The sequence below is a fragment of the Paramisgurnus dabryanus genome, chromosome 4, assembly GCF_030506205.2.
Source record: "Paramisgurnus dabryanus chromosome 4, PD_genome_1.1, whole genome shotgun sequence".
In the NCBI taxonomy this organism is placed as follows: Eukaryota; Metazoa; Chordata; class Actinopteri; order Cypriniformes; family Cobitidae; genus Paramisgurnus; species Paramisgurnus dabryanus.
Genome location: NC_133340.1, coordinates 47,625,809 through 47,647,861, shown reverse-complemented (window position 1 = coordinate 47,647,861; position 22,053 = coordinate 47,625,809). Strand labels below are relative to the sequence as shown.

Sequence of the window (22,053 nt, the reverse complement as noted above, 5' to 3'; positions counted from 1 at the left end):
ATCGTCTAGCTTCTGTTTTTAACAATGTTTTAATGCGTTTCTGTAAGCGCGTATGAACTTTAAAAACACATCGCATATGGCGTCCATGTGCGCAGGTACTCGCATCTCCGCGTAAACAACGCGTGTAAAGCACAATGTATGGAATTGCGTTGCATGTAAACAATATATGGAATCATATTATAGCACACACTTAAAAGATCCTGCTGTGCTTACTGAAAGTTAAAGGATACGAAAGTGAATTACTGTGTTTAACACTGTACGGCATGTAACAGTTATCCGCCATTACATGAGTTTACGCATCCTTGTTTGTAAACAATGCAAAAGCTTTTCATTAGAGATAATAAAGTCAGCCAGGAAAAACTGTACTCTCTTTACCTCAATGCAGATTATATAAACGGGCAATATTTGTTTTAGTTTATAAAGGGCTTGTTTAAAAGTAGACATTTCAGGCTTTCTTTGGATATGTGTATCATGTTTGTGTGACGAGTATTCGCGGAGTTTCAATTGATTTTTGTAACGTGTTTTGAGAGACAGCTGGCAGAGACAGAAATGTCTGAATGCGCACCCTGTTTATTTTCTTTATTTGACAAAAACACCAAGTTTTGTTGTACACAAATTAAAGAAGACCCTTTATAGTTTCAAATGATGTCAAACACGTAAGTGTATAATTATTAATGATGGAGTATTTAAAGTCACAATGAAATTGAAATGAAAAACTATATATATATTTTTAATATTGTGGTATTATTAACAAATGACTTATCTGTGAGCTTCATTATTTTAAAAAAAATTGTGTGTGCTCATGATCTCTAATCAAAAATGCAAATCTCATCCCCTCCTCAAAACGATCTCTCTTCACTTCCGGTCAAAAGTATGGCAGGTGGGCGGGGTCCGGGAGAAGATTGCAGCGATTAGCAATTAGCAACACGACCCAACTTCAAACGATCCAATCAGATCTCGATGGACAAATTCAAATCCAGCCCTGCCTTATTTCATCTCAAAAGCCGTTTCATTCGGATATACGTCACCACGGGGAAAATAAGGCAATCGCTACTTCCGTTTCATGGCGACTTTATGTTGATTCTGCTATGATAAGGAGAAAACACGCCAAAGGGCCGCGTTTTTGGACCCCAGGGAGTTAACAAATCTTACCACTTCTGTTTAATCGCCTGACCGTTTTTATAATGATCAAAAGCTTCTAATATTCTCCTCATATTGACGTGTCAAATCGATCAGAAATCACTCAAATAAATTTTCCTTCTCACATATTTAAGTTAATTAAGACGTTTACACCAAAGGAATAATGGGTTTAATTATGATTTTTCTTCATTTCCTGACAGTTTCATTTATTATGTGAGGATAGTAATGACTGACAAGACAATGCCGGATTACACACAATATAATTACCTAACTTAATCTAACAGAAAGCTAAAACATTCAAATATTTTTCTTCCCTAAGATAGCCCGACGGGCAGGGCGTAGATACATTTTGGTTGCCAGGCAGAAATTCATAATTCAAATATATATATTTAAGTTATTTCCGATCGATTTGACACATATATATGAAGAGAATATGATGTTGGAAGCTTTTGAATGTTGTAATAATGGAGAGGTGGCTAACTGCTGTGGTAAGATCTAGTACCCTAAAGTAAATCAATGTTTTTCACCTAAAGTTAGGAGAACATACTAAGTTAAAAATAACGTTCTTTTTTCATAAAGAAAACTTTGCTGGCTAACCTCTCCACTAATAAACTGGTGTGTGGTGGGCGTTCTGGCACAATATGGCTGCCGTCTCATCATCCAGGTGGATGCTGCACATTGGTGGTGGTTGAGGAGATTCCCCCGTTCATATGTAAAGCGCTTTGAGTACTGAGAAAAGCGCTATATAAATGTAAGGAATTATTATTATTATTAATTATTATTATAACCAAAAACAAACCTGGAAAAATAATGTTTGGGAAACAAAAAATTAATGTTTGAAGAAGGTTTTATAAACTAAAGTTTGTTAGCTGGGAAAGTCATTCTGGTGATTTTATGGTAATTTACCAGAATTACTGTGAAAAGCTAAGGATATCAGAATGAGATCAGAAGAAGACTGTCTATAAATTGACAACTTTATATTCATATATTTGTGGTAACAAGTACTATGTTGTTGTTTTTTAATTTTCACCTCTTTGATTGTTTAGGAGACAAGGACACTAGCAGAAATTGCTAAGGCTGAGTTGGATGGCACAGTACTAAAGAACAGGAATATTCATATCCGTTTTGCAACTCATGGAGCTACACTTACAGTACGAAACCTTTCTCCAGTGGTGTCTAATGAGTTGCTGGAACAAGCCTTCTCTCAGTTTGGTCCAGTAGATCGCACAGTTGTTATTGTTGATGACCACGGCCAACCCACAGGCACGGGTATTGTGGAATTTGCCAATAAGTCTGCTGCCCGGAAAGCTTTGGATCACTGTGCAGATGGAGCCCTTCTGCTTACAACGTAATAAATACAATTTCAAGAATAAAGTTGTAACATAAAAAATATTTTGGTATAAAGAAGTATCATAACTTCTGCAGTGTATCAATGGTACTTTTAAATGTAATGTAATCATGTTCTAAAGAACTTAGTAATGTTTTTTTTAATGAATAGTGCAGAATGCCAAAACATTTTTCTTTAAATGGTCTCAAAAAATTTTACGTTTTATTTAACTTGGCACTTTGTCACCAGACACTCATTACATGTTACAATGTGGAAATTAAAACTTTTTTTATTAGGTCTCCTCGTCCAGTCATTCTTGAGCCAAAAGAACAGTTTGATGATGAGGATGGGCTTCCAGAAAAGCTATTGCAGAAATCAGCACAATATCACAAGTGTGTTATTAATCTATTTAATTTTTTATGTGTGTTCCATATTGAAAGTAAAGGATCTCAGTGGATTAACCAAATTAACAATCTCTATGTGTAATATAGGGAAAGGGAGCACCCACCACACTTTGCAGAGCCAGGCACCTTTGAGTTTGAGTACTCAACACGCTGGAAGGCTCTGGATGAGATTGAGAAACAGCAGAAGGAACTGGTAGAGCGAAACATCCTAGAGGCCAAGAAGAAACTGGAGGCTGAAATGGAGGCTGTCAAACATGAGCATCAGCTTATGATGATGAGACAAGGTAGCATGCATTTACACAACCCTATTGACAAGTTTTTGAAAATAATTGTAAGCTTATTTCCAACTTTTTTAATGTTCTATGCAAAATATAACATTGTGTTGGTTCACTTTAGTTTTTCATTTTCGAACAGCTAAAATAGAAATTTTTATGAAAATTATGATTTTTCTATTTAACATAAAAATAAAACTGTGGCCAGTAGGGCTGTAACGATTAATCATGCAAATGCGCGTTTTCTCAATGAATGAATTTTAATGAATTATGGTGAAATCCTGGCACATCCCAAAGCCAGGGGGGCGCTCTCCCTGCAGAAACTCCTTTTGTGCCACAGAAGTAGCAGCATTACAAATGCTATTCCAGGAAATGTCTGCAGGAATATTTATATTGCTGTTCTTCAAATTGTTTCAGGTATATGATGATAAAGAATATTTTAAATGATTTTGTTTAACGAGTGTTGCTTTTTAAATGCTGGTTATAAACGACTTCGACTCATAATGATTTTAGATTGATAAGGATGGCAAATGTGCGTGTTAATAGGCGCCAAATTCTTTCTCCACCGGTGGGTGCTCGACACTGCGTCAAGCAATGCTTAGGTTACTTAGCAACGAAAGAAGCTCTGAAGCACCCACGCGCTTTGAAGAGGAGGAAAGCAGCACGGTCACGTTTTCTGCATGGTTTTAGATGCGACATTTGAAGTAAATGTGAAGTAACTGCGTATGTGCTTGGCCATTTCGGTGGCTGCTTGAGCCAAGCCCCGGAGCACCCAGGTGATCGGCGCATATCTGCGTGTTTATTGTAGCACTTTCACTCATGAAACAAGAAGTGAGAAACCTTTTTGGGGTTATAATGTTTCCAGCCGGGCTGAAAACGCGTTCTGATGGTGTACTGGTAGCTAGAGCTGTAATCGGGCCCGAAATGTCCGGAGCCCGACAGAATGCAGCCCGAACCCGAACGTACATTTAGATTGACAGCTTTTTAAAAGCCCGAACCTGTTTACAGCCCGACATTATTTAAATGTGCGCACACACACAGCTTTTGTCAAGAATGAGAAATTTACACAGGTTTTAACATTATTTATTCATGACTAATAATCTACACGCCACTTGGAAGTTGAAACAAAGAAATAAGTAATATGTAACATTGTAACATCTCATTCTAAATAGGCTTATGCAATACACTATAAATATGCCAATAAAATTATTATTTCTTAACGAATTAAATTAAGATAATACATTCTGAATTAAGATGGGTATTTGGCAATAACGAAATTAAGAGGCAGGCTCCGCGGGATTTGCGTCGGCACTTCTCTCCATTACTGCCAACATTAGTCTATATCCTCTGTCTAAATTATGTAAGACTCGATTAATATTTAGTTATACATTGAAAAACCTACTCACCAAGATTAGGCTACATGTTTTTGATGAGGAAAATCATTAAATCCACTGTAAATGAATTCAGCGCGATCCTGCGCTACTGATTTGAACTTGACCGCTCATTTACCTCACAAAGCCGGAGCGGAAGCCCGAGTCCGCCCCGAGCCCGTGTAAAATGTTAGAAATGAAGCCCGAACCCGCCCGAGCCCGTCGGGTCCCGACGGATCCCGTCGGGTTCGGGCAAAGATCTTCAGCTCTACTGGTAGCGCAGATTGATACTTTTTCGCAACTTTGAGTGACCAAGAGAGAACGGCCGTTTCTCAATCCAAAGGCTGCAGCCTCCGGGGGTCGCATATGCAGGCTGTATATGTCATCAAGCCTGGTTTATTATTTTCAGACATTTGCAAGTCATAAGCATATTACAACAATGTATGATTAACAAAGAATAATAGTCAACTTTATAATTGTTAATGTTATGAAGCAAGACAGTCTTGATGACGTATGCAGCTTGCAAATGTGACCTCCAGAGGCTACAGCCTTCGGATTGAGAAACGGCCAATATCTTACTTTATTGTTCCGCCCCAAGCCAGCAAGTCATCACTGATATCAATTTCCTGCCCTGTTCCCTTGCAAATAGCGCATTAACTCCACATCTGCTGGCTGTTTGCGTTAACACAAACCTGAAGACATCTTACTGGGCGAGATTGTACTTTATCTTTTTAATAATTTGTGACGTGCACACCACCGCAGGGCACATTTGCAAAATGAAAAAATAAAGTTTTATTAATGAAAGCCTAAAGATTGCTCTGAAGGTTCGTGTTAGAAGTCATTTCCTATGAAAAAACATTGTCCTCAAATCGAGGGACAACCTTTTGATCTCTCATAATTAAGGGCGTGGCCGCTTGAGTGACGGGTGAACTGTTACTGCTGTCACCAGAGTCAAGCTAGGCGGGGCAGCAACCAGCCAACTCAGTTTCACCCAGGTCCCGCTTCTTTAACCATTTCCGGTTATCCACGAGTGCTGCGCATGGCCAAGATAGCGACAGCAGGCAACCCACTTACTGTTGGCTTCAAAAAAGCTCTTCACAAACCTATGAGTGATGTTACAAGACACTACGTCTGTTTTTACAGTCTATGGCTCAAATACATCAAAGTTCCAGAAGAGCCATTTAAAAGCCTAATAATAAGCATAACTATCTCTCACGCTTTACTTTGTTATATGCTGATTGGTCTGCGCAGCATGCGGTCAAACACAACTTCCATCTTTGTCTGTTGGATGGCAGTGTAAAGGTGGAGTTTATACTCTTACCCAAGCGTGCCGCACAGACCCTGTAAAGTGAAGCCAAAACGTCTCAATTGCCCCCCAGTGACTGGTCCTAGTATAGGTCATAAACCCCACCTCCCCCATGTTATTCAATGGGACTTGAGACCAACTAAACAATTTAATTACACTTCAATTATATTTTTTCTGAAAATAATTCTGTAATAAGGGCCCGAGCACCGAGGAGCAGGCCAGAATGGCCTGCACCGAAAGGTGCAAAGCCCTACTGTTTTTGCTCGGATTTATTAGGGCCCGAGCACTGAGGAGCAGGCCAGAATGGCCTGCACCGAAAGATGCGAAGCCCTATTGTTTTTGCTCGGATTATTGTTAGGACCCGAGCACCGAGAAGCAGGCCAGAATGGCCTGCACCGTAGGTGCGTAGCCCTATTGTTTTTGCTCAAATTTATTATTATTAGGGCCCGAGCACCGAGGAGCAGGCCAGAATGGCTTGCACCGAAAGGTGCGAAGCCCTATTGTTTTTGCTCGGATTATTAATTTTTTTATTATTATTAGGGCCCAAGCACCAAGGAGCAGGCCAGAATGGCCTGCACCGAAAGGTGCGAAGCCCTATTGGTTTTGCTCGAATTTATTATTATTATTATTTTTTTTTTTTTTTAACACTTTTGGACTTTTTGGCTGCCTTAAGATACTCGAAAATTCTTGAAATTTGGCACAGACGTCAGAGTCTTCAGTCATCGCAGAAAACCAAAGGCTGGACAACGGGCGTGGCACAGGGGCTCTGTAGCGCCCCCTGTAATGCAAAAAAAAACATTGATGCACAGATCGGGCAAAAATGTACGCACATGTACGAGAATTGGTACGCTTATAGATCTCATCAACCCGAACAACTTTCGCTCTCTAGGATACTCCTTCTAGGATATTCATGCGATTGACACGAGAAGTGGTCAACATGATGCCGAGGCATTGTAGATGATAAATTACGAAGGGATTTATGATATCTCAAACGGTGTTCCCATGGCAACCTGTCAAACTTTACTTTCATTGTAAAGGCATATTTAGACCTTACAGTTCCATGCAATGTTCTTTTAAATACTCCTTCTAGGATTTTCATGCGATTGACACCAAAAGTGGTCAACATGATGCCGAGACATTGTAGATGAAATATTGGGAAGGGGTTTTTGATATCTTGAACGCTGTTGCCATGGCAACGCGTCAAACTTTACTTTCATTTTAAAGGCATATTTAAGCCTTACAGTTCCATGCGATGCTCTTTTAAATACTCCTTCTAGGATTTTCATGCGATTGACTCCGGAAGTTGTCAACATGATGCTGAGACATTGTAGATGTTAAATTGCGAAGGGATTTTTGATATCTCAAACGTTGTTCCCATGGCAACCTGTCAAACTTTACTTTCAGTTTTAAGGCATATTTAAGCCTTTCAGTTGACGCCGATGTTCCTTTAAATACTCCTTTTAGGATATTCATGCGGTTAATACCAGAAGTGGTCAACATGATGCCGAGACATTGTAGATGATAAATTGCGAAGGGATTTTTGATATCTCGAACGCTGTTCCCATGGCAACGCCGCAAACTTTACTTTTATTTCTGGCATATTTAAGGCTCTTGACGTGCTTAGATTAACCTAAAAGTTGGCACACACATCAGAGTTGTCGGCTGTTAAGTGTGCACAAAAAGGTCAGAAATAGGTGTGTCTCTTAAGTATCTCACTAGTGCCCCCGTTTGTCTAAAATGTGGGGTTTCTTTTACCTACCCTATTGTTTTTGCTCGGATTATTTTTAGGGCCCGAGCACCGAGGAGCAGGCCAGAATGGCCTGCACCGTAGGTGCGAAGCCCTATTGTTTTCCTTCGGATTATTATTAGGGCCCGAGCACCGAGGAGCAGGCCAGAATGGCCTGCACCGTAGGTGCGAAGCCCTATTGTTTTTGCTCGGATTATTATTAGGGCCCGAGCACCGAGGAGCAGGCCAGAATGGCCTGCACCGAAAGGTGCGAAGCCCTATTGTTTTTGCTCGGATTTATTAGGGCCCGAGCACCGAGGAGCAGGCCAGAATGGCCTGCACCGAATGGTGCGAAGCCCTATTGTTTTTGCTCGGATTATTAGGGCCCGAGCACCGAGGAGCAGGCCAGAATGGCCTGCACCGAATGGTGCGAAGCCCTATTGTTTTTGCTCGGATTTATTATTTTTTAAATTAGGGCTCGAGCACCGAGGAGCAGGCCAGAATGGCCTGCACCGAAAGGTGCGAAGCCCTATTGGTTTTGTTAGAATTTATTATTTTTTTATTTTTTATTTTTTTTATTAGGGCTCGAGCACCGAGGAGCAGGCCAGAATGGCCTGCACCGTAGGTGCGAAGCCCTATTGTTTTTGCTCGGATTATTATTTTTTTTTTTTTTTTTTTTTTTTTTTTTTAACACTTTTGGACTTTTTGGGGGCCTTAACATACTCGAAAACTCTTGAAATTTGGCACAGACGTCAGAGTCGTCCGTCATCGCAGAAATCCAAAGCCTGGAACACGGGCGTGGCACGGGGGCTCTATAGCGCCCCCTGTAATGCAAAAAAAAACATTGATGCACAGATCGGGCAAAAATTTACGCACATGTACGAGAGTTGGTACGCATATAGATCTCATCGACCCGAACAACTTTCGCCCTCTAACATTTAAGCTCCGCCCAACAGGAAGTCAGCTATTTTGGATTGTTTAAAAAATGCATTCGTTGAACTTTTAAATACTCCTCCTAGTGGATTCATGGGATTGACACCAAACGTGGTGATCATGATGTCGAGACATTGTACTTGCTAAATTGCGAAGGGATTTTTGATATCTCGAACGGTTCTGCCATGGCGAGGCGACGAATTTATGGCTAATTTAGAGAAACAGGAAGTGTCTAATTTCTAAGGCAAAAAATATCTTATTGTGATGCCATGCAGGGTGTTTGTTCGTCTGAAGATTCCGAACGCATCGATGTGCCTATTGTGACTCCCGGGTATAGCGCCACCACCAGGCGCCAGGAAGTGTGTCAGTCATGAACTTTTAAATACTTCTCCTAGGGAATTCATACGATTGACACCAAACGTGGTGAACATGATGCTGAGACATTGGACTTGCTAAATTGCGAAGGGATTTTTGATATCTCAAACGGTGTTGCCATGGCGAGGCGACAAATTTATGGCGAATTCAATGAAACAGGAAGTGTCTAATATCTAAAGCAAAAAATGTCTTATTGGGATGAAACGCAGTGTGTATGTTCGGCCAAGGATTCCGATCGCATCAATGTGCCTATTTTGAGTCTCGGGTATAGCGCCACCAACAGGCACCAGGAAGTGTGGCAGTCACAAAAGGTGGATTTCTTGACAGTTGCATATGGTGAACTTTTGAATACTCCTCCTAGGATTTTCATGCGATTGACACCAAAAGCGGTCAACACGATGCTGAGACATTGTAGATGATAAATTGCGAAGGGATTTTTGATATCTCGAACGCTGTTCCCATGGCAACACGTCAAACTTTACTTTCATTTTCAGGCATATTTAAGCTCTTGGCGTGCACTTTGGGTGCCTTAACATGCTCGAAAACAACGGAAATTTGGCACAGATGTCAAAGTCACGTGCCACTAGGCTCATGCAAAGGCTGGAATATGGGCATGGCAAGGGAGCTCTGTAGCGCCCCCTGTAATGCAAAAAAATAACATTGATGCACAGATCGGGCAAAAATGTACGCACATGTACGGGAGTTGGTACGCATATAGATCTCATCGACCCGAACAACTTTCGCACTCTAAGATTTAAGCTCCGCCCAACAGGAAGTCGGCTATTTTGGATTGTTTAAAAAATGAATGCGTTGAACTTTTAAATACTCCTCCTAGTGGATTCATGGGATTGACACCAAACGTGGTGAACATGATGTCGAGACATTGGACTTGCTAAATTGCGAAGGGATTTTTGATATCTCGAACGGTTCTGCCATGGCGAGGCGACAAATTTATGGCGAAATCAGAGAAACAGGAAGTGTCTAATATCTAAGGCAAAACATTTCTTATTGCGATGCCAAGCGGGGTGTTTGTTCGCCTGAAGATTCCGATCGCATCGATGTGCCTATTGTGACTCCCGGGTATAGCGCCACCACCAGGCGCCAGAAAGTGTGTCAGTCACAAAGCTGGATTTTTTTGACAGTTCCATGCGATGTTCTTTTAAATACTCCACCTAGGATTTTCATGCGATTGACACGAGAATTGGTCAACATGATGCCAAGACATTGTAGGTGATAAATTGCGAAGGGATTTTTGATATCTCAAACGCTGTTCCCATGGCAACCTGTCAAACTTTACTTTCATTTTTTAGGCATATTTAAACCTTACATCTGCGTGTGGTAAACTTTTAAATACTCCTCCTGAGGAAATTATGTGATTGACTCCAGAAGTGGTCAACATAATGCTGAGACATTGTAGATGATGAATTGTGAAGGGATTTTTGATATCTCAAACGCTGTTCCCATGGCAACGTGTCAAACTTTACTTTTATTCCAGGCATATTTAGGACTCTTGGCTTGCTTAGATTAACCTAAACGTTGGCACACACATCAGAGTTGTCGGCTGTTCAGAGTGGACAAATAGGTCAGACAAAGGCGTGTCTCTTTAGTGGCTCACTAGCGCCCCCGTTTGTCTAAAATGTGGGGTTTTTCTTTTACCTACAGTCCCCAAATGGCTCAGTAACAACATTAAATAGCCCACTGATGTTTACCCACTTGATGTCCTTGCCCACTGTGCATCGTTTTCTCGGACGCATCGTGTAGCGGTAAAAAAAACGTGCGAGGGCCCGCCATTGCTGCTTGCAGCTATATTTTTTATTTTTTTTAACACTTTTGGACTTTTTGGGGGCCTTAACATACTCGAAAACTCTTGAAATTTGGCACAGACGTCAGAGTCGTCCGTCATCGCAGAAATCCAAAGGCTGGAACTCGGGCGTGGCAAGGGGGCTCTGTAGCGCCCCCTGTAATGCAAAAAAAAACATTGATGCACAGATCGGGCAAAAATGTACGCACATGTACGAGAATTGGTACGCTTATAGATCTCATCGACCCGAACAACTTTCGCCCTCTAACATTTAAGCTCCGCCCAACAGGAAGTCGGCTATTTTGGACTGTTTAAAAAATGCATGCATTGAACTTTTAAATACTCCTCCTAGGGGATTCGTGCGAATGACACCAAATGTGGTGATCATGATGTCGAGACATTGTACTTGCTAAATTGCGAAGGGATTTTTGATATCTCGAACGGTTCTGCCATGGCGAGGCGACAAAGTTGTGGCGAAATCAGAGAAACAGGAAGTGTTTAATATCTAAGGTAAAAAATGTCTTATTGTGATGCTATGCGGGGTGTTTGTTCGTCTGAAGATTCCGATCGCATCGATGTGCCTATTGTGACTCCCGGGTATAGCGCCACCACCAGGCGCCAGGAAGTATGTCAGTCATGAACTTTTAAATACTTCTCCTAGGGAATTCATACGATTGACACCAAACGTAGTGAACATGATGCTGACCCATTGGACTTGCTAAATTGCGAAGGGATTTTTGATATCTCAAACGGTGTTGCCATGGCGAGGCGACAAATTTATGGCGAATTGAATGAAACAGGAAGTGTCTAATATCTAAAGCAAAAAATGTCTTATTGGGATGAAACGCAGTGTGTATGTTCGGCCAAGGATTCCGATCGCATCGATGTGCCTATTTTGAGTCTCGGGTATAGCGCCACCAACAGGCACCAGGAAGTGTGGCAGTCACAAAAGGTGGATTTCTTGACAGTTGCATAAGGTGAACTTTTAAATACTCCTCCTAGGATTTTCATGCGATTGACACCAAAAGCGGTCAAAACGATGCTGAGACATTGTAGATGATAAATTGCGAAGGGATTTTTGATATCTCGAACGCTGTTCCCATGGCAACACGTCAAACTTTACTTTCATTTTCAGACATATTTAAGCTCTTGGCGTGCACTTTGGGTGCCTTAACATGCTCGAAAACAACGGAAATTTGGCACAGATGTCAAAGTCACGTGCCACTAGGCTCATGCAAAGGCTGGAATATGGGCGTGGCAAGGGAGCTCTGTAGCGCCCCCTGTAATGCAAAAAATAACATTGATGCACAGATCGGGCAAAAATGTACACACATGTACGGGAGTTGGTACGCAAATAAATCTCATCGACCCGAACAACTTTCGCACTCTAAGATTTAAGCTCCGCCCAACAGGAAGTCGGCTATTTTGGATTGTTTAAAAAATTAATGCGTTGAACTTTTAAATACTCCTCCTAGTGGATTCATGGGATTGACACCAAACGTGGTGAACATGATGTCGAGACATTGGACTTGCTAAAATGGCGAAGGGATTTTTGATATCTCTAACGGTTCTGCCATGGCGAGGCGACAAATTTATGGCGAAATCAGAGAAACAGGAAGTGTCTAATATCTAAGGCAAAAAATTTCTTATTGTGATGCCAAGCGGGGTGTTTGTTCGCCTGAAGATTCCGATCGCATCGATGTGCCTATTGTGAGTCTCGGGTATAGCGCCACCACGAGGCGCCAGGAAGTTTGTCAGTCACAAAGGTGGATTTTTTTTGCCAGTTCCATGCGATGTTCTTTTAAATACTCCTCCTAGGATTTTCATGCGATTGACACCAAAAGTGGTCAACATGATGCCAAGACATTGTAGATGATAAATTGCGAAGGGATTTTTTATATCTCGAACGCTGTTCCCATGGCAACGCTGCAAACTTTACTTTTATTTCAAGCATATTTAAGGCTCTTGACGTAATTAGATTAACCTTAAAGTTGGCACACACATCAGAGTTGTCGGCTGTTAAGTGTGCACAAAAATGGCAGACATAGGCTTGTCTCTTAAGTGGCTCACTAGTGCCCCCGTTTGTCTAAAATGTGGGGTTTCTTTTGGCTACAGTGCCCAAATGGCTCAGTGATAACATTAAATAGCCCACTGATATTTACCCACTTGATGCCCTTGCCCACCGTGCATCGTTTTCTCGGACGCACCGTGTAGCGGTAAAAAAAACGTGCGAGGGCCCGCCATTGCTGCTTGCAGCTATATTTTATTTTTTATTATTATTTTTTTTAACACTTTTGGGCATTTTGGGTGCCTTAACATACTCGAAAACTCTTGAAATTTGGCACAGCCATCAGAGTCGTCCGTCATTGCGAACAGACAAAGGCTGGAACACGGGCGTGGCACGGGGGCTCTGTAGCGCCCCCTGTAATGCAAGAAAAAACATTGGTGCACAGATCGTGCAAACATGTACGCACATGTAGGAGAGTTGGTATGCATATAGATCTCATCGACCCGAACAACTTTCGCCCTCTAACATTTTAGCTCCACCCAACAGGAAGTCAGCCATTTTGGATTGTTTAAAAAATGCATGCAGTGAACTTTTAAATACTCCTTCTAGGGGATTCATGGGATTGACACCAAACGTGGTGATCATGATGTCGAGACATTGGACTTGCTAAATTGCGAAGGGATTTTTGATATCTCGAACGGTTCTGCCATGGCGAGGCGACAAAGTCATGGCGAATTCAGAAAAACAGGAAGTGTCTAATATCCAAGGCAAAAAAAGTCTTATTGTGATGCCATGCGGTGTGTTTGTTCTTCTGAAGATTCCGATCGCATCGATGTGCCTATTGTGACTCCCGGGTATAGCACCACCACCAGGCGCCAGGAAGTGTGTCAGTCATGAACTTTTAAATACTTCTCCTAGGGAATTCATACGATTGACACTAATCGTGGTGAACATGATGCTGAGACATTGGACTTGCTAAATTGCGAAGGGATTTTTGATATCTCGAACGGTGTTGCCATGGCGAGGTGACAAATTAATGGCGAATTCTGAGAAACAGGAAGTGTCTAATATCTAAAGCAAAAAATGTCTTATTGGGATGAAACGCATTGTGTATGTTTGGCCAAGCATTCCGATCGCATCGATGTGCCTATTGTGAGTCTCGGGTATAGCGCCCCCAACAGGCACCTGGAAATGTGGCAGTCACAAAAGGTAGATTTCTTGACAGTTCCATGCCTTTTTCTTTTAAATACTCCTCCTAGGATGTTCATGCGATTGACACAAAAAGTGGTCAACATGATGCTGAGGCATTGTAGATGATAAATTGTGAAGGGATTTTTGATATCTCGAATGCTGCTCCCATGGCAACACGTCAAACTTTACTTTCATTCTCAGGCATATTTAAGCACTTGGCATGCACTTTGGGTGCCTTAACATGCTCGAAAACTCCGGGAACTTGGCACAGACCTCAAAGTCGTCGGCCATTAGGACCGGGCAAAGGCTGGAATATGGGCGTGGCAAGGGAGCTCTGTAGCACCCCCTGTAATGCAAAAACAAACATTGGGGCACAGATCGAGCAAACATGTACGCACATGTACAAGAGTTGGTACGCATATAGATCTCATCGACCCAAACAACTTTCGCACTCAAACATTTTAGCTCCGCCCAACAGGAAGTCGGATATTTTGTATTGTTTCAAAAATGCATGTGGTGAACTTTTAAATACTCCTCCTAGAGGATTCATGGGATTGACACCAAACGTGGTGAACGTGATGTCGAGACATTGTACTTGCTAAATTGCCAAGGGATTTTTGATATCTCCAACGGTGCTGCCGTGGCGAGTCGACAAAGTTGTGGCGAATTCAGAGAAACAGGAAGTGTCTAATATCTAAGGCAAAAAAATTATTATTGTGATGCCAAGCGGGGTGTTTGTTCGCCTGAAGATTCTGATCGCAACGATGTGCCTATTGTGAGTCTCGGGTATAGCGCCACCACCAGGCGCCAGGAAGTCTGTCAGTCACAAAGGTGGATTTTTTTGACAGTTCCATCCGATGTTCTTTTAAATACTCCTTCTAGGATATTCATGCGGTTGACACCAAAAGTGGTCAACAGGATGCTGAGACATTGTAGATGATAAATTGCGAAGGGATTTTTGATATCTCGAACGCTGTTGCCATGGCAACGCCTCAAACTTTTTACTTTCATTTTAAAGGCTTATTTTAGCCTGACAGTTGCATGCGATGTTCTTTTAAATACTCCTTCTAGGGAAATAATGTGATTAACACCAGAAGTGGTCAACATGATGTTGAGACATTGTAGACGCTAAATTGCGAAGGAATTTTGGACATCTCAAACGCTGTTCCCATGGCAACGCGTCAAACTTTTCTTTTATTTCAGGCATATTTAAGGCTCTTGGTGTGCTTAGATTGACTTCAAATTTGTCACACACATCAGATTTGTCGGCTGTTAAGTGTGCACTAAAAGGTCAGATATAGGCGTGTCTCTTAAGTGGCTCACTAGCGCCCCGTTGTCTAAAATGTGGGGTTTCTTTTAGCTACAGTCCCCAAATGGCTCAGTAACAACATTAAATAGCCAACTGATATTTACCCACTAGATGCCCTTGCCCACCGTGCATCGTTTTCTCGGACGCACCGTGTAGCGGTAAAAAAACGTGCGAGGGCCCGCCATCGCTGCTTGCAGCTATATTTAGGGCTCGAGCACCGAGGAGCAGGCCAGAATGGCCTGCACCGTAGGTGCGAAGCCCTATTGTTTTTGCTCGGATTTATTATTTTTATTATTATTAGGGCTCGAGCACCGAGGAGCAGGCCAGAATGGCCTGCACCGAAAGGTGCGAGGCCCTATTGGTTTTGTTAGAATTTATTATTAGGGCCCGAGCACCGAGGAGCAGGCCAGAATGGCCTGCACCGAAAGGTGCGAAGCCCTATTGTTTTTGCTCGGATTATTATTTTTATTATTATTATTATTTTTTATTTATTTTTTTAAACACTTTTGGACTTTTTGGGTGCCTTAACATACTCGAAAACTCTTGTAATTTGGCACAGACGTCAGAGTCTTCCGTCATCACAGAAATCCAAAGGCTGGACAACGGGCGTGGCACGGGGGCTCTATAGCGCCCCCTGTAATGCAAAAAAAAACATTGATGCACAGATCAGGCAAAAATGTGCGCACATGTACGAAAGTTGGTACGCATATAGATCTCATCGACCCGAACAACTTTCGCCCTCTAACATTTAAGCTCCGCCCAACAGGAAGTCGGCTATTTTGGATTGTTTAAAAAATGCATGCGTTGAACTTTTAAATACTCCTCCTAGTGGATTCATGGGATTGACACCAAACGTGGTGATCATGATGCCGAGACATTGTACTTGCTAAATTGCAAAGGGATTTTTGATATCTCGAACGGTTCTGCCATGGCGAGGCGACGAATTTATGGCGAATTCAGAGAAACAGGAAGTGTCTAATATCTAAGGCAAAAAATATCTTATTGTGATGACACGCGGGGTGTTTGTTCGTCTGAAGATTCCGATCGCATCGATGTGCCTATTGTGACTCCCGGGTATAGCGCCACCACCAGGCGCCAGGAAGTGCGTCAGTCACAAAGCTGGATATTTTTTGACAGTTCCATGCTATGTTCTTTTCAATACTCCTTCTAGAATATTCATGCGATTGACTCCAGAAGTGGTCTACATGATGCCGAGACATTGTAGATGATAAATTGCGAAGGGATTTTTGATATCTCAAACGCTGTTCCCATGGCAACGCGTCAAACTTTACTTTCCTTTTAAAGGCATATTTAAGCCTTTTAGTTGACGCCGATGTTCTTTTAAATACTCCTTCTAGAATATTCATGCGATTGACTCCAGAAGTGGTCTACATGATGCCGAGACATTGTAGATGATAAATTGCGAAGGGATTTTTGATATGTCAAACGCTGTTCCCATGGCAACGCGTCAAACTTTTTACTTTCATTTTAAAGGCTTATTTTAGCCTGACAGTTGCATGCAATGTTCTTTTAAATACTCCTTCTAGGGAAATAATGCGATTCACACCAGAAGTTGTCAACATGATGCTAAGACATTGTAGATGATAAATTGCGAAGGGATTTTTGATATCTCGAACGCTGTTCCCATGGCAACCTGTCAAAATTTACTTTCATTTTTAAGGCATATTTAAACCTTACATCTGCATGCGGTAAACTTTTAAATACTCCTCCTGAGGAAATAATGTGATTCACACCAGAAGTTGTCAACATGATGCTGAGACATTGAAGATGATAAATTGCGAAGGGATTTTTGATATCTCAAACGCTGTTCCCATGGCAACGCGTCAGATTTTACTTTCATTTTAACTCTTTCCCCGCCATTGACGAGATTTCTCGTCAATTAAGAGAAAACGCTTCCCCGCCAATGACGAGATATTCCGTCTTTCCGCAATACCGCTATTATCCACCAGGTGGCGCCCTTCCGCAACTTTTTAAAACCGGAAGTATTTCCCTATGCCAAGCTGCTGCATGTCCGTGTCTGTTTTAAAGATCGCTCTGAATGGGATCTCTATGAAAAGTCCGTCATAAAAATGGAATTATCTCTGCTTTTTGCTCAAAATATGGTGTTTTTGCAAAAACCTACCCATATTCAAAAGCTGATTGCAAAAGAACCACTAAAGGTAGGATGAAACGGTTTTTTTTGTTTGAAAGCAGAGGGTCTGTTCTTTCATTTGGTATATTGTATGTTTATATATTTAAAGAAGAACATTTTCTGGAAGGCATTAAACTTTGGTGAAAATCATGAAAAAATGCTGGCGCTGGCTGGCAACTTTTTTTAAAAACGCTGGCGGTGAAAGAGTTAAAGGCATATTTAAGCCTTTCAGTTGACGCCGATGTTCTTTTAAATACTCCTTCTAGAATATTCATGAGATTGACACCAAAAGTGGTCAACATGATGCCGAGACATTGTAAATGATAAATTGCGAAGGGATTTTTGATATCTCGAAAGCTGTTCCCATGGCTACGCCCCAAACTTTACATTTATTTCTGGCATATTTAGGGCTCTTGGCCTGCTAAGATTAACCTAAAAGTCGGCACACACATCAGAGTTGTCGGCTGTTAAGTGTGCACAAACAGGTCACACATAGGCGTGTCTCTTAAGTGGCTCACTAGCGCCCCCGTTTGTCTAAAATATGGGGTTTCTTCTACCTACAGTCCCCAAATGGCTCAGTATCAACATTAAATAGCCCACTGATATTTACCCACTTGATGCCCTTGCCCACCGTGCATCGATTTCTCGGACGCACCGTGTAGCGGTAAAAAACCGTGCGAGGGCCCGCCATTGCTGCTTGCAGCTATATTTAGGGCTCGAGCACCGAGGAGCAGGCCAGAATGGCCTGCACCGAATGGTGCGAAGCCCTATTGGTTTTGTTAGAATTTATTATTATTAGGGCCCGAGCACCGAGGAGCAGGCCAGAATGGCCTGCACCGTAGGTGCGAAGCCCTATTGTTTTTGCTCGGATTATTATTTTTATTTATTTTTTATTTTTTATTTTTTTTAACACTTTTGGACTTTTTGGGGGCCTTAACATACTCGAAAACTCTTGAAATTTGGCACAGATGTCAGAGTCGTCTGTCATCGCAGAAATCCAAAGGCTGGAACACGGGCGTGGCACGGGGGCTCTATAGCGCCCCCTGTAATGCAAAAAAAACCATTGATGCACAGATCGGGCAAAAATTTACGCACATGTACGAGAGTTGGTACGGATATAGATCTCATCGACCCCGAACAACTTTCGCCCTCTAACATTTAAGCTCCGCCCAACAGGAAGTCGGCTATTTTGGACTGTTTAAAAAATGCATGCGTTGAACTTTTAAATACTCCTCCTACGGGATTCATGCGAATGACCCCAAATGTGGTGATCATGATGTCGAGACATTGTACTTGCTAAATTGCGAAGGAATTTTTGATATCTCGAACGGTTCTGCCATGGCGAGGCGACGAAGTTGTGGCGAAATCAGAGAAACAGGAAGTGTTTAATATCTAAGGTAAAAAATGTCTTATTGTGATGCCATGCGGGGTGTTTGTTCGTCTGAAGATTCCGATCGCATCGATGTGCCTATTGTGACTCCCGGGTATAGCGCCACCACCAGGCGCCAGGAAGTGTGTCAGTCATGAACTTTTAAATACTTCTCCTAGGGAATTCATACGATTGACACCAAACGTGGTGAACATGATGCTGAGACATTGGACTTGCTAATTTGCGAAGGGATTTTTGATATCTCAAACGGTGTTGCCATGACGAGGCGACAAATTTATGGCGAATTCAATGAAACAGGAAGTGTCTAATATCTAAAGCAAAAAATGTCTTATTGGGATGAAACGCAGTGTGTATGTTCGGCCAAGGATTCCGATCGCATCGATGTGCCTATTTTGAGTCTCGGGTATAGCGCCACCACCAGGCGCCAGGAAGTGTGGCAGTCACAAAAGGTGGATTTCTTGACAGTTGCATATGGTGAACTTTTAAATACTCCTCCTAGGATTTTCATGCGATTGACACCAAAAGCGGTCAACACGATGCTGAGACATTGTAGATGATAAATTGCGAAGGGATTTTTGATATCTCGAACGCTGTTCCCATGGCAACACGTCAAACTTTACTTTCATTTTCAGGCATATTTAAGCTCTTGGCGTGCACTTTGGGTGCCTTAACATGCTCGAAAACAACGGAAATTTGGCACAGATGTCAAAGTCATGTGCCACTAGGCTCATGCAAAGGCTGGAATATGGGCGTGGCAAGGGAGCTCTGTAGCGCCCCCTGTAATGCAAAAAAATAACATTGATGCACAGATCGGGCAAAAATGTACGCACATGTACGGGAGTTGGTACGCATATAGATCTCATCGACCCGAACAACTTTCGAACTCTAAGATTTTTAGCTCCGCCCAACAGGAAGTCGGCTATTTTGGATTGTTTAAAAAACTGAATGCGTTGAACTTTTAAATACTCCTCCTAGTGGATTCATGGGATTGACACCAAACGTGGTGAACATGATGTCGAGACATTGGACTTGCTAAATTGCGAAGGGATTTTTGATATCTCGAACGGTTCTGCCATGGCGAGGCGACAAATTTATGGTGAAATCAGAGAAACAGGAAGTGTCTAATATCTAAGGCAAAACATTTCTTATTGCGATGCCAAGCGGGGTGTTTGTTCGCCTGAAGATTCCGATCGCATCGATGTGCCTATTGTGACTCCCGGGTATAGCGCCACCACCAGGCGCCAGGAAGTGCGTCAGTCACAAAGCTAGATTTTTTTTGACAGTTCCATGCTATGTTCTTTTAAATACTCCTTCTAGAAAAATCATGCAATTGACACCAAAAGTGGTCAACATGAAGCCAGGAGATTGTAGATGATAAATTGCGAAGGGATTTTTGATATCTCAAACGCTGTTCCGATGGCAACGCGTCAAACTTTACTTTCGTTTTAAAGGCATATTTAAGCCTTTCAGTTGACGCCGATGTTCTTTTAAATACTCCTTCTAGAATAATCATGCAATTGACACCAAAAGTGGTCAACATGATGCCGAGACATTGTAGATGAGAAATTGTGAAGGGATTTTTTATATCTTGAACGCTGTTCCCATGACAACGCCCCAAACTTTACTTTTATTTCAGGCATATTTAGGAATTCTTGGCGTGCTTAGATTAACCTAAACATTGGCACACACATCAGAGTTGTCGGCTGTTCAGAGTGGACAAATAGGTCAGACAAAGGCGTGTCTCTTTAGTGGCTCACTAGCGCCCCCGTTTGTCTAAAATGTTGGGTTTGTCTTTTACCTACAGTCCCCAAATGGCTCAGTAACAACATTAAATAGCCCACTGATGTTTACCCACTTGATGCCCTTGCCCACCGGGCATTGTTTTCTCGGACGCATCGTGTAGCGGTAAAAAAACGTGCGAGGGCCCGCCATTGCTGCTTGTTTTTTTTTTTTTTTTTTTTTTTTTTTAACACTTTTGGACTTTTTGGGGGCCTTAACATACTCGAAAACTCTTGAAAATTGGCACAGACGTCAGAGTCGTCCGTCATCGCAGAAATCCAAAGGCTGGAACACGGGCGTGGCACGGGGGCTCTGTAGCGCCCCCTGTAATGCAAAAAAAACCATTGATGCACAGATCGGGCAAAAATGTGCGCACATGTACGAGAGTTGGTACGCATATAGATCTCATCGACCCGAACAACTTTCGCCCTCTAACATTTAAGCTCCGCCCAACAGGAAGTCGGCTATTTTGGATTGTTTAAAAAATGCATGCGTTGAACTTTTAAATACTCCTCCTAGTGGATTCATGGGATTGACACCAAACGTAGTGATCATGATGCCGAGACATTGTACTTGCTAAATTGCGAAGGGATTTTTGATATCTCGAACGGTTCTGCCATGGCGAGGTGACGAGTTTATGGCGAATTCAGAGAAACAGGAAGTGTCTAATATCTAAGGCAAAAAATATCTTATTGTGATGCCATGCGGGGTGTTTGTTCGTCTGAAGATTCCGATCGCATCGATGTGCCTATTGTGACTCCCGGGTATAGCGCCACCACCAGGCGCCAGGAAGTGCGTCAGTCACAAAGCTGGATTTTTTTTGACGTTCCATGCTATGTTCTTTTAAATACTCCTTCTAGAAAAATCATGCAATTGACACCAAAAGTGGTCAACATGAAGCTGAGAGATTGTAGATGATAAATTGCGAAGGGATTTTTGATATCTCAAACGCTGTTCCCATGGCAACGCGTCAAACTTTACTTTCATTTTAAAGGCATTTTTAAGCCTTTCAGTTGATGCCGATGTTCCTTTAAATACTCCTTCTAGAATATTCATGCGATTAACACCAAAAGTGGTCAACATGATGCTGAGGCATAGTAGATGATAAATTGCGAAGGGATTTTTGATATCTCAAACGCTGTTCCCATGGCAACGTGTCAAACTTTACTTTCATTTTAAAGGCATATTTAAGCCTTACAGTTGCATGCAGTGAACTTTTATATACTCCTTCTAGAATAATCATGCAATTGACACCAAAAGTGGTCAACATGAAGCCGAGATATTGTAGATGATAAATTGCGAAGGGATTTTTGATATCTCAAACGCTGTTCCCATGGCAACGCGTCAAAGTTTACTTTCATTTTAAAGGTATATTTAAGCCTTTCAGTTGACGCCGATGTTCCTTTAAATACTCCTTCTAGGATATTCATGCGATTAACACCAGAAGTGGTCAACATGATGCCGAGACATTGTAGATGATAAATTGCGAAGGGATTTTTGATATCTCAAACGCTGTTCCCATGGCAACGCCGCAAACTTTACTTTTATTTCAGGCATATTTAAGTCTTTG

At 42.0% G+C, this 22,053-nt stretch overlaps 1 protein-coding gene across 1 annotated transcript in view; it reads left to right on the top strand.

Moving 5' to 3' along the window:
• pspc1 (paraspeckle component 1) overlaps positions 1–22,053 on the top strand; it is an 89,385-nt gene that overhangs the window by 31,150 nt on the left and 36,182 nt on the right. Inside the window, exons 2-4 of the mRNA XM_065254861.2 lie at positions 2,187–2,488; positions 2,764–2,859; positions 2,959–3,155. Of these exons, the coding sequence (XP_065110933.2) occupies positions 2,187–2,488; positions 2,764–2,859; positions 2,959–3,155 (595 nt within the window). The remainder of the gene's footprint in view (positions 1–2,186; positions 2,489–2,763; positions 2,860–2,958; positions 3,156–22,053) is intronic.